This window comes from Carcharodon carcharias, chromosome 5 (genome assembly GCF_017639515.1).
Source record: "Carcharodon carcharias isolate sCarCar2 chromosome 5, sCarCar2.pri, whole genome shotgun sequence".
NCBI classification, from domain to species: Eukaryota; Metazoa; Chordata; class Chondrichthyes; order Lamniformes; family Lamnidae; genus Carcharodon; species Carcharodon carcharias.
The window spans coordinates 198,047,077-198,061,187 of NC_054471.1; the positions used below are offsets into that span (position 1 = coordinate 198,047,077).

Genomic DNA, 14,111 nt, shown 5'->3' on the forward strand with positions numbered 1-14,111 from the left:
CTGGAAATTCCAACCTAAGGCCTTGACCTGCTCCACCCAGGTCCTGGTGCAGTGTCTAGGCAGCTACACCAGTAATCCACTGGAATGATCCAACAAATTTCATTGCCAAAAAATGTTAGGAATACAAATATTAGGTTTATGAAGCTAATGCTTGAAATGCCACCTCTTTTTTCTTACTTTTGCTGAACTGCAGAGAAAAGTTTTAAAAAAAAACATTAATAATAGATTGAAGTTAGAAGATTACACTTACATCACAAAGATCCAGGAAACGATTCAGGAATATAAAAGCCATGTTCTCCCAACCAATTGCCTGTTTTATTATGGAAAAAAACATATTTTAGTTCATTTAAGTATAGCTGCCAACTGAACAAAATTGCATGGATGTCAAAACCTGGGGACTGTGAGGAGAAAGTTTTGAATGATGCTTTAATATCCCCATTTGGTTTTGTGACTCACTGCAATTCTCGCTCCAGAGTCTGCCATTAAATTCACTGGGCAGTCTGACTCCCACATCCAATCTGCTGTAGCAATGAATTAGTTATAAAGTCATGAATTGACAGAAATACAAAGAAGCTGAAACTTTCATTAGCAGTTGAACAGAAATAAAATGTACAAAATAAAGTCTTACTAACCAAATTTTAAATAGTAACCCTTGGGTGCTTTGTTACCTCAAATTTCCATTGGAGGTTTTGTGTTCCTGAAAGCTTTATTCTATAAAGGTAGAGTTAAAAACAGATATTTGCTCTTTGGTTTACCAAAAAAGTTGTACTCCAGATCGTCACCAGGGAAGGGTCTTTTGGATAATTGAGGACCAAGAAGAAAGTTAAACCTAGTTTGAATGCATTTAACTATGTTCATTAAATCTTATTTTAGCTCTTTGTTTTTTAAAAAAAATAGTTTTTCCTTCCAACTTACTATGAAAAATCCTTTCTCCCACCTCACATCTGGCTGAAACCTGAATGATTACTGATCCTGAATTCTAAAGTCATTAAAGATAACTGCATCAGAAATAATATCACAGATCTAACAGTTCTGACCCCCAATGGATTTTTTAAATGCAATCAAGTTAGGCATAAACAAATGATACTGCTTATGCTAATTAATATAGTCTCAGGCTAAAGTTCTTGCATACTGAAGAAAAGTTAAAAGTAAAAGGATTTGCATTTATAAAGTGCCTCATTATGCTCTCAGGATGCCTCAAAGTACTTAAAGCCAACAAGGTTGCTTTTGAGGTACAGTCACTGTATGTACAGTAGCCAAAAATGTTCAGCCAAACTTCTTAAAAGTAGTTTGAATATTAACAAATTTCATTTTTTGTTAGAAAAAAACAATAGCAACATACCATTACTTTCCTTTGTTGGAAAATTAACTGAATTGAAAAAAAATTCAGGTGCTGTTTGTGCCAGAAGCATTATTTTTCAACAGTACCCAGTAAGGAATTTTGTAGGCATCTGGTATTTTTCAGTTTCATTTTTAAAATTCATTAACAGCAGGGTTTATTTGTAGCAACCCTACAATATAGTGACTGCCATTAAAAGTAAAATCATAAGTGAAGACAGAATAGATATATACCTTTGCCGCCATTCCAGCCTCATAAAATGCTTTGTCAGCAGGGATAATGTCTGTGTGCCGCAGCAAAGAGATGGATAATTTTGCTGCAACCATGTCCTGAAATCAAGAATCATTTAAAATGTTTAAACATACAATAGATTAACAGATTTTTTAAAATTCCAATTACTGTAAACAAGTCACTTGCCCAACACGAGTAATCAGGCCGCCTGCAAAAAAAGCGATTCTTCCATTTGCATTTCATTGTTGAAAACACTGCAACTTTCAATTTCAGAATACATCAAAAAGAGCACAGAAGCTATCAAACTGCCATTACGAAAAGCCAACATTGAATAGACTGATAATTGGATTCTTTGTTAACTTATAAATACCACTTCTATGATAGATAACGTACTGACAATAGCTAACTTGGTTACAGAGCCATAGAGATCCTGTCCGTTTAGGTATAAAAAAATCACCTTTCTTACTGAAAAATTGCAGAGTTACAAGCCAAATTACTCAACAACCAAAGTAGCATACCCACAGTACAGCAGAATGCAAGACAGCAATGCCCAATAAACCAGCAATTATTCATCATACTTAACTAATGAAAAGTCACTTTTTAATCTATGTAACAAGAAAAACCAGTCCATCTGTGTCAAGGCGTAGTAATTCATTAAACTTTGTTAAGTACTGTATTAGGGTAGTCATACAGAAACAGCAGCTTACCAGCTGGTTGACTCCCAGTGACCCTGCACGAGTGGCATAATAGTGTGAAATCAGCAGCATCTGCTCAAACTCTTCATGGGCAGGAGAATTAGCCTCCGAAGATTTAACAAGATTTTCACACTAGAACATAACAAAAATAAACACTGTTTTTATCTACTATGCAAACCAAGACTGAACAGATCACAGAATTGCAGATAACACATTACGGATGTTATCTACAATAACACGGATACACTTTAAATAGGCCATATTTTAGATTGAATAAAATTCATTTGGGGTCTGGTCAGAGCCAGGGAGCATTTATAGAATAAGTAGATTCAAGTCCTGCTCAGTTTCTGATCTGAGCACAATAAGCTGAGGGATTCAAAGTGCAAATGTGTCCCAGAAGGAAACAAATGGAAATTGGGAGGATAGAGTCCTGAAAGGTAGTCTTTACTGCATCCAGATAGCCAGCTTCAAAATTCACTGCTGATGGACTAGGAGCAGACCTCATATCTTCCCTTTGATTGCAAGTGCTAAGCCAGATAGCTGAAGCAAATAAAAAACTGAAGTTATCCAATTATTAAATTTAAGTTTTAAAAATGAGAACTGTGATTTATAGCCACAGAATGTTTAACTGGTACACGACTGGAATCTGATCATTTTGAAGAAAATCTTTTTCTACAGTTAAATAAATTGGACCCAAGGTAAAAAACAAAATAGAACTCTCCAATTTATAACCATGTAAAGCATTTTGATCTAGTTTAAATTTGAAAATAAAATCTGCAGGTACGATTCCATAACCCCATCACTTTCCCTTCACCCATTCCACCTGTAATCCCCCAATCAATACATCCACTCACTCCCTTAAGTGGTCAGTGGCAAGTGGTCAGCACCAGGTTTCCTCTCACCCCCCCGACCCCCACCATCCTTTCCTATTTGTTTCCATCAAAGAGCCTTTGTTTGCCTTTAAAATTCAAACTGTCTTTTTTTTTTAAAGTCAGGAATGAAGAATGAAATTGTCCTGTCCGCCCTTCTGTCCATGGCCTTCATCTTCCCAGCATCGGGCAGGCTCGGCAGGAGCAGGCAGGGGTGGTCGCAGTGCCAACAGCCGTTCGCAGTCAGCTCTGCGCCGCCATTTTACGCAGACAGGCCAATTAAGGCCCGCCCGGCGTAAGAGGCGAGTGCTACCTGTGCGGGCGGGGGGAGGAGGGAGAGTTGGGGCCAGTGCTCTTTCGTGCATGCATGCGAAAGAGCGCCTCAGTCTCTCTGAGGCACTGAGCTGCCTCAGGGAGACTGAAGAGCTTTTGAAATACATAAATAAATGGATTGAAACTTTAATTAAACATGTCCCCTCGTGTGACCGTGTCACGTGGGATGCGACATGTTTTTATATTTCAGTCATTTTTAAAATTTAATTCATAAAAGCTTTTAGAAACCCCATCCCGCTCATGGATGAGGTTTCCTAAAAAGCGTGAAGGCCGCTTGGCCTTTTCGCCTGCCCGTCAACCTTAAGGTTGGACGGGCAGTGTCAACAATGACATGAATTGAAGAGTTGACGTTTCGAGTCCTCATGACCTGCTGATGCTGCCAGACCTGCTGAGTTTTTCCAGGTAATTCTGTTTTTGTTTTGGATTTCCAGCATCTGCAGTTTTTTGTTTTTATGACATTAATTAATTTGTTAGTGGCCTTAACAGGCCTATCAGTTATCGGCGGGCGCACAGCCTACTCAGGCATGTGCCCGCCAAACGAAACATCGCGAGACAGCGCAATGACGTCGGGATACACGCCGGGGTGTTGGGCCCACCCCCGCTCGCCAACTGAAAAATCCAGGCCCATCTGTGTCTCTCTCCCCTGTTGTCTCACAGATATTAGAAATTAGAATCTCTATCTCAAAGCTATAAGCCATGAGCATTGAACTTTTCCAACTATCAACAAAACACAGGTAAGTTGGCTTCAAGATGCACCATGAAAACACATTATTTCTTCCCTTTGCTGCCTTTTCTCTGACCCAGTCTCTTTCTCTTGCTCCTGTCACTTGAACCCCAGTCTTTCACTTCTGCACTAACTGATGTTTGTGTGAGCAATTGGAATGCTGTCATCTTTTTCCCCTCATATAAACTGAATTATACAAATTTTGAAATTTGTCCTCTTTATATTTTTCCAATATTTTAAAAAGCTTTGGTGCTGAAATTGCTAAAAAACCAAGGGAAAAGATTCCTTACACCAGCTGGTTGAATGGTGCTGGTGCATCCTGACAAATTAGATATACTGAACATGCTCAGATCGCACAATCCAAATTCAGCTCATAGCTCCGGGCAAAATTCTGAACTCCAAGCCTATGCTTTTGGGAGAGGGCGAGACCTTCTAACAAAACATTAATGACTGCATTAAAAGACAAAAGAGAATCACTTTGATGAGTTTAATCATATTATTGAGAAATGTGTATCAAGTTACAAAATTTTAGTCCAGGACAGAAATAGCAGAAAATAATTCAGGAAAGGTTCACATAAAATGTGCAGCAAAACTTTGAAAACAATGTCAGCTCTTCTGTATATATTATATTGTTCCTCGTTCTTTTCTTCTGAACCAACCTATCCCTTTTCCCAGTAAATAATTTGGACAATTAGGGGTGTCAAAGCTACCCTTAGCACTCAGCCTTAGCTACAAAGGTCAAATCTCTAGTGTCAAGGAAAATTATATGTTACTTTACAGGACAATTGTTAGTGACAACATGCAGAGGCTTCATTCCAACGTAACCAGAAAAATAAAATATTCAAAATTATCATTGTAAGTGCAGTATGATCAAAATCATTTAAAACATTTGTAATTTTTTGAATCAATGTTGTGTTTGAAGAACAAATTATCTTTGCGCATTGGTCACAAATACAAGCTGCATCAGGATTGAGGAATTTTTCTGCTCGCCATTAGCGCTGTATGTGAGAACGCTATGATCTGGGCTCAAACAAAGGTCGAGGCAGCTGAGTCATTATGCAGATAAACATTCTGTGCAGAAGCCACAGTATTTTTCTCGATTTGGGGAGATCAAAATGACCCCACATTTATGTATGGAAAAGGAGAAATGTACTTCTTCTTAAAAAGCCTTGGAATGTCCCATCCTTATATCTTAGAGGAACATCCTTTTATGCCAATGTAGCCGGATTGCCTACACAAGCAAGAATGCAGTATTGATTTTATGCCAATTCTCACTGTGGTGTTTTACTCTGGATTCTTGTTCAGATTTTTTCAGAGTACAGATCTGAAACTACCTAAATTTGTTCCACCCAAAATCTTTTCAAAAATAGACATATCAAGAATCTTAATTCCAACTGTCTGGATTTTCTACCTAGGTTCTGGAGGATAAAGAACAATGATACAACACCCTCTGATGTCCAGATCTCGGTATAAATCTCAATTTGTTTCAATATTGTTTTTCTCATGTACATAATTGAATTTGTATTATACTAACCAGATTGAAGAGCACGTCGCGAAGATCAGCCCATGTCCTGTACGCATCTGCACTATTCTTATCTGGCATGTTTACAACATCCATGAAAATCCGTTTGTATATGTTAAAATTCTGCACATAAAAGGAGAAAGGTAAAGCAGATCACAAAACTGAAACATACAATAAGAATGTTCATTTTTGAGAACCTTCCTAGTTTTTCAAAGATTGTCACAGGAATAAACAGGAATGGGAAAGGCTACTGAGACTCAAATTATTAAGCACAGGCTATCAATGAGAAAACCTTAAGGGCAAAATACTTCAGATCTTAACTCCCTGATGCTCTGCCAACAGAATGCACAAGCCTGCAGCCCAGGAGGTTCTGTGAGATGTTCAGTCCATATTAATGACAGGGATGCGCTAAGATAGCTTCATAGCTCCTGACCAGCAAATATCAGGGAGCTTGGAGGCCAGCCCACTGAGACTGATGCACATAATTGGAAAAGCTTTGGAGAACTTTGTGAATACAGAACGGGAGAGAACAGAAGGGTGGTAATGGCTCAAAATTTCTGCGCGAGATGCACAGGGGCACTCCTGCTGCACTAAGAGCGCAAAGCTAATTGTCACAGTAAAGGCCCCCACCAATGGCCTGCTGGGCTTTACAGAGTATAGTGTCCAAGATGGATATTCTGCCCATTATGCTGTTAATAAAGTTCCCAGGTTCTATGCACATTATGGGACGCCCGGTTTATATCTCTTCATGGGGATCCAGCCTGAGTCAAGTGTTAAAATAACCATGGGGCAGTAAAAGAGGCGCAAGTACCCTGCTTGGACTTTAACTGCCTTTCCACCTGGTTTCTGCTATGCATAGGGCGTTAAAATTTGACTCATATTTTCCATTACCCAATTTTACTTCTCCCTACCATTGCTACCATTTACAGGAACTTGTGCATACCACTTCACGCAGTAAATTTTTTTCAACAGTAGTTGGGAATAGTTTGTTAAAGGATACAATTCTATTGTATTCATTCATAGGCCCAAACATTTTAAAGTAAGGTGTTCACATATTGATAGGGGACCTGAAATCCCTTAGTATGTTAAAAGCAAAATACTGTGGATGCTGGAAATCTGAAAGAAAAACACACTGGAAAACTCAGCAGGTCTGACAGCATCTGCAGAGAGAAATACTGACTGGGTGACCACTTTGCGGAACAGCTTCGGTCTGTCCGCAAGCATGATCCAGACCTTCCTGTTGCTTGTCATTTCAACACACCATTCTGCTCTCATGCCCGCATGTCCGTCCTTGGCCTGCTGCATTGTTCCAGTGAAGCCCAACGCAACCTGGAGGAACTACACCTTATCTTCCGATTTGCACTTTACAGCCTTCCGAACAACATTGGTTTCAACAACTTCAGGCCATGAACTCTCTCCTCCATCACCCCTTTTTTATCGCTGTATTCAAAATTTGTTTTTTTTTAAAAAGCACTTATTTTTATTTTTATTCATTGTTTTATCCCCCTTTTTATCCCATTTTTCCCCCACCCCACCCCCACAAGAGCCATTTGTTATTTGTTCATGTTGTTCTTTTCAGAGTGCTTACCCTTGTTCTTCCTATTCACACATTCTGCTTTCTTACCTTTATCCCACAATCAGCACCTTCTTTAGTCCTTACCACCAGTATTAACACTCCCTTTGTCCTTTTGTTCATGACATCTTTGTCAATCACTCCTTTGCCCCCACTATTGCTGGCCTTCTATCCAGTTTCACCTACTACATCTCCCTTAAACAGTATAAATTTCATCACATTTCTACTTCCCTTAATATGTTGGTTTAACCTAAGAGAATATCTAACAGCATTCACTATTCACATTCATTCAGTAACATCTCACAGAAGACACTTAAAAAAAAAATTGCTATGACAAAATTAATCTGTGATTTCACTTACTTGTGTATTAGCAGGAGCACCATGTTGAACATACAGATTTAAGGCCTTTTCTGAATGGCCTTCTTTGATAAGGTGTGTAACATATAGAGCCACATATTTGTGGAGAATTTTGTAATTCTAAAACAGACAAGGCCAGTTAGTGCAAGTTATAATGTGCAGTCACAACTGTTGAAAACGCAACATAAAAAAGCTAAAAACATTTTACTTGCTGATACAAATATATGTTTCCAACACTCCATCTTTAGCTCCCAATTATACTTGGAATTACGCAGAATTTTTAGCACATAAACAAGCCAATCGTCTCAGTTGGTCAATGCAGGTGTTTTTATTCCCACTATGATTATCTATTCCCCCACCCAGCGCACACACACCCCCCCACCCCCCACCCACAGGGGCTAAAATTGAATACAACAATAGTGTGGGTAGGAAGAGTGGTTTCTTGAGGAATAATTTAAAGCTGCTCTAATTATTTAGATATTTGTCACTTACAATTCTTCCAAAATTAGTTTATAATATTACAGGAAGTACACACCTCCACATCACTTCAAATAGAGTCAATAACAAGGGACCCAGGAAAAAGAGACCATTTATTAAGTGCTTGTGGAATTAAAACATTGCTACCACTACAAAGGTTATACTATAATAAAAATTATAATGTTGTTGTTTCAGGAAGTCTTCAAAGAACTAGCCCTATATTACAAAGCTTTAAATGACAGAATGATATGATTGTAGAACCACAATAACCCAAGGAAATCTCTAGTAGTTTGCAGATCACAAATTTTGGTACACATAAGTGTGTAATTTTTGTTTTTATTTTTCTGTATGAGACTACTCAGAGGATACCATGGCCAGCATCCACCAGTCGGCGAACGGGGGTGGGGCCTGCTCGCCGACGCATAAAATAACACAAGGTGATGTTGGGCATGCACCCCGACGTTACCCCGCGTCATTTAGATTGTCAGTTCGGCGGCACACATCCAAATCAGATGCATGCCCGCCAACCTGTCATTGGCCTATTCAGGCCATTCAAAAAGCAATTAAGCTCATTAATGGACCTGCCTGGCTAACCTTAAGGTTGGCGGGCAGGTCGGGAGTATTGGCAGCCACCTGAAAAAGCATGAAACCTCATCCATGGGCGGGATGAGGTTTCATTGCTAAATCAAAAAATTAAGAGACGCTTTTAGTTAACATTATGTCCATGTCCCAACTCATGTGGCATTGTCAGATGAGGGGAACATAGATGGTGAATGAAATTTTCACTGCAGTAACATTTTTACTTTGGGAACCCATCTCCCTGAGGCAGCATTTAGTCTCAGGGAGATTGTCGTGCTGCTTCGTGCGCACGCGCAAAGGAGCACACTTCCGATTTTAGGAATCTCCCCCCACCCTCACAGGAAGCGCATAGGGCTTCCCTGTGGACCTCACGATTGGGGGTGCCGATCAGAGGGCCACCCGCCAACGCCCGCACTTGCCCCCCAATGGGGGGAAAATTTTGCCCCATGTTTACAACCTTAAAACTAATAACCAAGGTGACATAATTTTCCCAAGGGTGCATTACATTTTTCATAAAACATCCAATGTGGATGAAGTACCAGTCAGTACTATTAAAATGCACAAAGGCAATACTTTCCAATTTCTTCAGATTGAAACTCATATACATAAAGAGAATTTATCGTTGTATAAACAAACCAGCACTTATAGCTTGTAAAAATTAATTTCAAAATATTTAAGAAACATTCAAAGGTGCAAATGTAATAGTAATCATACAGATGTAGAATTCCGGTCAGTAATATGAGAAATACTCTCAAAAAAACATTTCTGCACTACCTGCTTATTAGCAGTTTCAATGCATTTTTCCCATTGTCCTCGTTCAACATACATGTCGAGTGCAGCTATCACATCCACTCCAACCAGCTGAAAAAACATTTTAATAAAAAATTTGCATGAATTATATGGAAGGAGTACCAGTACAAACTGGATGAAACAAAGTTAAAATTAATAGATCATTTCACTTCTACCTAGTCCATAATCCCAGCTCCAGCATTTCAGCCATTCACTCATCCACCCACTCACCCATCCACTAACTCATTGAAAACCTTTGAGATCTTTAAACGCTTACTAGAGTACAGCCAGCCGATATAATAAAAATGGGGCATGTCCACTCTGCTGCTCCTCTTTGCCATTCCTCCCTGTGAAGCATCGCTGCTGTAGCCAGGACAGCAAGTCCCGGATGGAAGGACACAAAAAAGGTAAGGGCGCAACCATCTTCACTATCAGCTGCAAACGCCCCAGCATTGCCGCTGACCGGAAGATCTGGGCCAATGATTTCAGCAATTTCTTGATATGTACTCATAAGAGGTGAGGCTCCTTGCTGGGATCACAATTTTGTTAAATTGGCCCCTCCTCCCCGCCGGTGTAAAGAGATTACACAAGGGAAGGCATTCTAATCTTTAAAAAATTACAAAATATATATTTCTTCAAATCTCTTCAATTATATTTTTAAAACTTCTTTCTCAAAAAAGAAAACATCAGACTCAATTCCAACCTCCAAAGCAAACACTGCCCAGGTAGTTAGACATAAAACAAAGGGGTGTATAATAATAAACAATGTCATGCCAGTTTACTGCATAAATCAATTGAAATTCTTACTGAATCCACTTTGCCTTGATTTTTCAAATATTCCTTATAGCGTTGATCAACATAGTCTTCATATCTGGATAAAACAATGAAGAGAGCAAGAAAGAAGCACTCAATTTTAAACAGCACCCTTCAAGTTCTCAGAATGCCCCAAAGCTCTTCACAAAAAAATGATTTACCTTGAAAGCATTGTCACTGGTGCTTTGTATACAAACTCAACCACCAGTATGCACAGAGCACATCCACATCAATTACAAAAATGTACAAAGTCAGTTTTGGTAGTAGCGGTTAAGGGATCAATTGTGGCCAGGACACAAAGAGAACTCCCATGGGATCTTTTACATTCGACTGAACAACCTGAAAATAGCACTGCTAATAATGCAGTGTCTTTCAGTACTGCACCAATTACAGTTCCAGTTCAAAGCAACATTACCCAGACTATGTTGGTTCCCTGGGTACAAACAGTGGGCCACTACCTGCGTGGCCTGCAGCATTGTCTGCTCGTGGGAAATCAATATAGTGAGCACAGCACTGCTAGAAGCAACTCTATGTGAACAAATTTCTCCCCCTATGTGTTCCAGTCTTACAGTGGAACTTGAGTCTGCAAACACCTGGTTGTCTGGCGGAGCCAAAGGCATTTAGCAGTAAAATATATGTAATGTTAATTTATTTTAATTATGTTGCTTGATACAGTTACAAAATTAAACTATCTTCAGGATTAAACTAAGTTGAAATTTTTTTTTTTGGCCAGCCTTTGCTTGTTTTATATGGCTACCATAGGCAATAACAAAGTCAAAACAAAAACAAAATTACCTGGAAAAACTCAGCAGGTCTGGCAGCATCGGCGGAGAAGAAAAGAGTTGACGTTTCGAGTCCTCATGACCCTTCGACAGAGGTTGAAGGGTCATGAGGACTCGAAACGTCAACTCTTTTCTTCTCCGCCGATGCTGCCAGACCTGCTGAGTTTTTCCAGGTAATTCTGTTTTTGTTTTGGATTTCCAGCATCCGCAGTTTTTTGTTTTTAACAACAAAGTCAATCCTTCCATTTTTAGTAGATTTACTATTTGGCTTGAATTTAGTTCTGCATTTCTATGCAGCAACACAGAATTAGAAAAGTAAGAGTCGCAGTAAAAAATTTAAAATTTGGAATATATACAAAATGTATTTTTTTTTTCGCTTAATAGCATATATTTGAAAAGTAAAATTCTGGTAACAATAACAGTTGCAGAAAAAAAACACTCTTTTGTGAGTTCTTGTCCAATTTAAATAAATAACTTCAAATACAAGATATCGCTAAGATTTGTGTGAGTAAGATACAGTTGGAAAACCAAATGACAGACGTACAAGGTCATAGCAAGAAATGGAGAATATGTTTTGAAAATAATGCACCGTTAATATGAATTTTGATCAGACTTATTCATAAAATTTTTAAAATCTCAAAAATTGTTGTCCTTCCATATGGGTACTGCAGATCAACAACTATATGGAGTATAGTAATCTGTGTAGCTCCACAACATTTCCATTCATTGAATAAAGTACAAATTATCAGGTTCCAAATGGTGCAAATCTGGTCATTCAAACTCCATAATATACAAATTAATATAAAAATATTTTAATAACATTTTACTACAATTTACTACTTTCTTATTGGGATGGCTGTGCATAATGGTATTTAGTCAATGTAATCTTATCTCTGAACTCAGATGAGTAACTAATTAAACTTTGATCTCATGGGAAAGACTTATTTATAATCAATGGACAGAAAATCTAGACAATGGTTTATTCATTATAACTGAACCTCTTGATGATGGGCTGAACATAATGCAACTTAGTAAGTTGTTACCTGGGATCAAGCTCCTTTGCCACACGTTTCGCTTTGTTCCATTCTTCCCCTCCTATGAAACAGTCAATGGCTTCTTTAATGAGATCCATATTAAGGTACAATTCAGCTGCCTGGAAAATCACAGCATTATAAGATAATTAAATAATAATAATAGTCAAGACTACTGTCTGAAAATGGTTCATATGTTGTGTTATATTGGTCAACTTAACTGTACAGGAGCCCAAAGAGTTCCCAGTGTGATTTTACATTTAAAAGGAATTGAACTAACTACACAAAATATAATTGATAAAACTACAAATGCAGTTTGATTAGATTTACAAGTTTTTAAAATATATAATTGTAGCTATGTTATTATATTTATTCCAATTTTCAAACTTTAAAAAGTGGTTATAAGTTTTTTTGAAATGAAATAAATGCTGGATTTACTTTAAAAGCATATCTCTATTTATATAGACTGATCACGTAGATGCTTCAGTTTCAAAGTTTTTCCCATGTATAGTGAAACCTGTAAATTAGGGCCACCTAAGGGACTTGCATCATGCGTCCTTTGTTTGCAGGTGTCCTTATCTTTAAAATAGCTATTGTATGTATAGTAAACTGGATGAACCAAATATCCTGGGATTGATCATATCTCCTGCAAAATTTCTCCTTTTTATGATCCTTACCTGGGATGTGCTTAATTCTGGAGCCCTGTTTTAAGTTATAAATGGACTTGGTGCCTTCAAGGCTATCTCTAGTTCATAATTTGCAATCATCTGAAGTTTCAAGGGGCAGTTTGTACTTATTTGAGACTGTCTATTTCTTAAGGAGCATTTGGTTGTACAGGTTTCACTGTAATTAATTCTAAATTGTCTGATTGCAGTTTATATTTCACTGATTTTTAAAATGTCATGTTTAATATTGCACAATTACAGGGGATTAAAGAATTTCCTATGGAAAATAGGATAAACACTTCCCACAAAATTGGTTGAAATGCCATAAGTTCATACACATTTTATGACCTGCTTAGTTGATTTGTGATTTGTCAAAGATTTTAAACATGTCTTAACTTCCATTTAAGATTTTACAGTACATATCACACTGAAGAGTTTGCCTATCAGTTCTTTTGAATATAAAAGCTGTTCCTGTGATCAAGGTGACATTTTAAAGAATAGAGAAAAAGCTTTGGAAGTTGTTCTTGCTCGTATGTAATTCAGTAACCAAGAGGTGTTTTATTGATTTTAAAAGGGAAACATTTTGAAATCTATGGTGAAAGATTTCTTTAGCTACAACTGTGCACACAGGTTGGAACAAAATAAAAATAACATCTATGACCAATCATTTAGTTCTACAAATGGTAATGTTTCCAGATTGTAATGTATATTATTAATATTCTACTTTCATATTTGCAGCTAACAGAGTATAACAGGATAATTCTTCAGAATTGTCATATGAATTATGTTAACTGCACCATCATTTTCAGGGTAAATCCTTTTTTTTCAAGTAGGTGGACTGTCGATGGCACTGGCCATTTTTTGTTAATACCTCATTTTTAGGAAAGCCAAGACACTGAAGGACGATGAAAGTATCAAGTGAAATGCTGCTCACATCTCTCCCCATCATATTCGACCCATTTCCCTTTTAAAATCAGTAGAACATCTCTTAGCCACTGAATTACACACAAGCAAGAACAACTTTCAAAGCTTTTTCCTATTCTTTAAAGTATGACTTTGATCATAATTTTTCAACTCTTGAAGGTGATATTGCTTTGATTTAGTGCTAGTTCTGCTGCATCAGAATTTATAATGCTCCAATTAATAATCTAATTAAGTATTTCCTTAAATTACCCCGGAATCAGATTCAGACAGAACAGTAACTATTACAGTCTGGACTAAATACTATGAATGAAGTTTACAGGTTTATAAGGATGTTAAAATAGGATAAGATGTATAGTCCAGATGTCTCTAATAGGGTGGTGCACATATGCTACTTTGCTACGTACCAAA

The 14,111-nt window shown here is 37.7% G+C and overlaps 1 protein-coding gene across 2 annotated transcripts in view; it reads right to left on the minus strand.

The window, feature by feature from the left end:
- The window catches only part of ift172 (intraflagellar transport 172), a 154,458-nt gene that overhangs the window by 24,431 nt on the left and 115,916 nt on the right, over positions 1-14,111 (minus strand). For both annotated transcript variants that reach the window (XM_041188324.1, XM_041188323.1), the window contains 8 exons: positions 12,127-12,236; positions 10,296-10,359; positions 9,474-9,560; positions 7,647-7,763; positions 5,726-5,836; positions 2,278-2,397; positions 1,573-1,668; positions 251-310 (listed from right to left, as the gene is read on the minus strand). In XM_041188324.1, the coding sequence (XP_041044258.1) occupies positions 251-310; positions 1,573-1,668; positions 2,278-2,397; positions 5,726-5,836; positions 7,647-7,763; positions 9,474-9,560; positions 10,296-10,359; positions 12,127-12,236 (765 nt within the window). The remainder of the gene's footprint in view (positions 1-250; positions 311-1,572; positions 1,669-2,277; positions 2,398-5,725; positions 5,837-7,646; positions 7,764-9,473; positions 9,561-10,295; positions 10,360-12,126; positions 12,237-14,111) is intronic.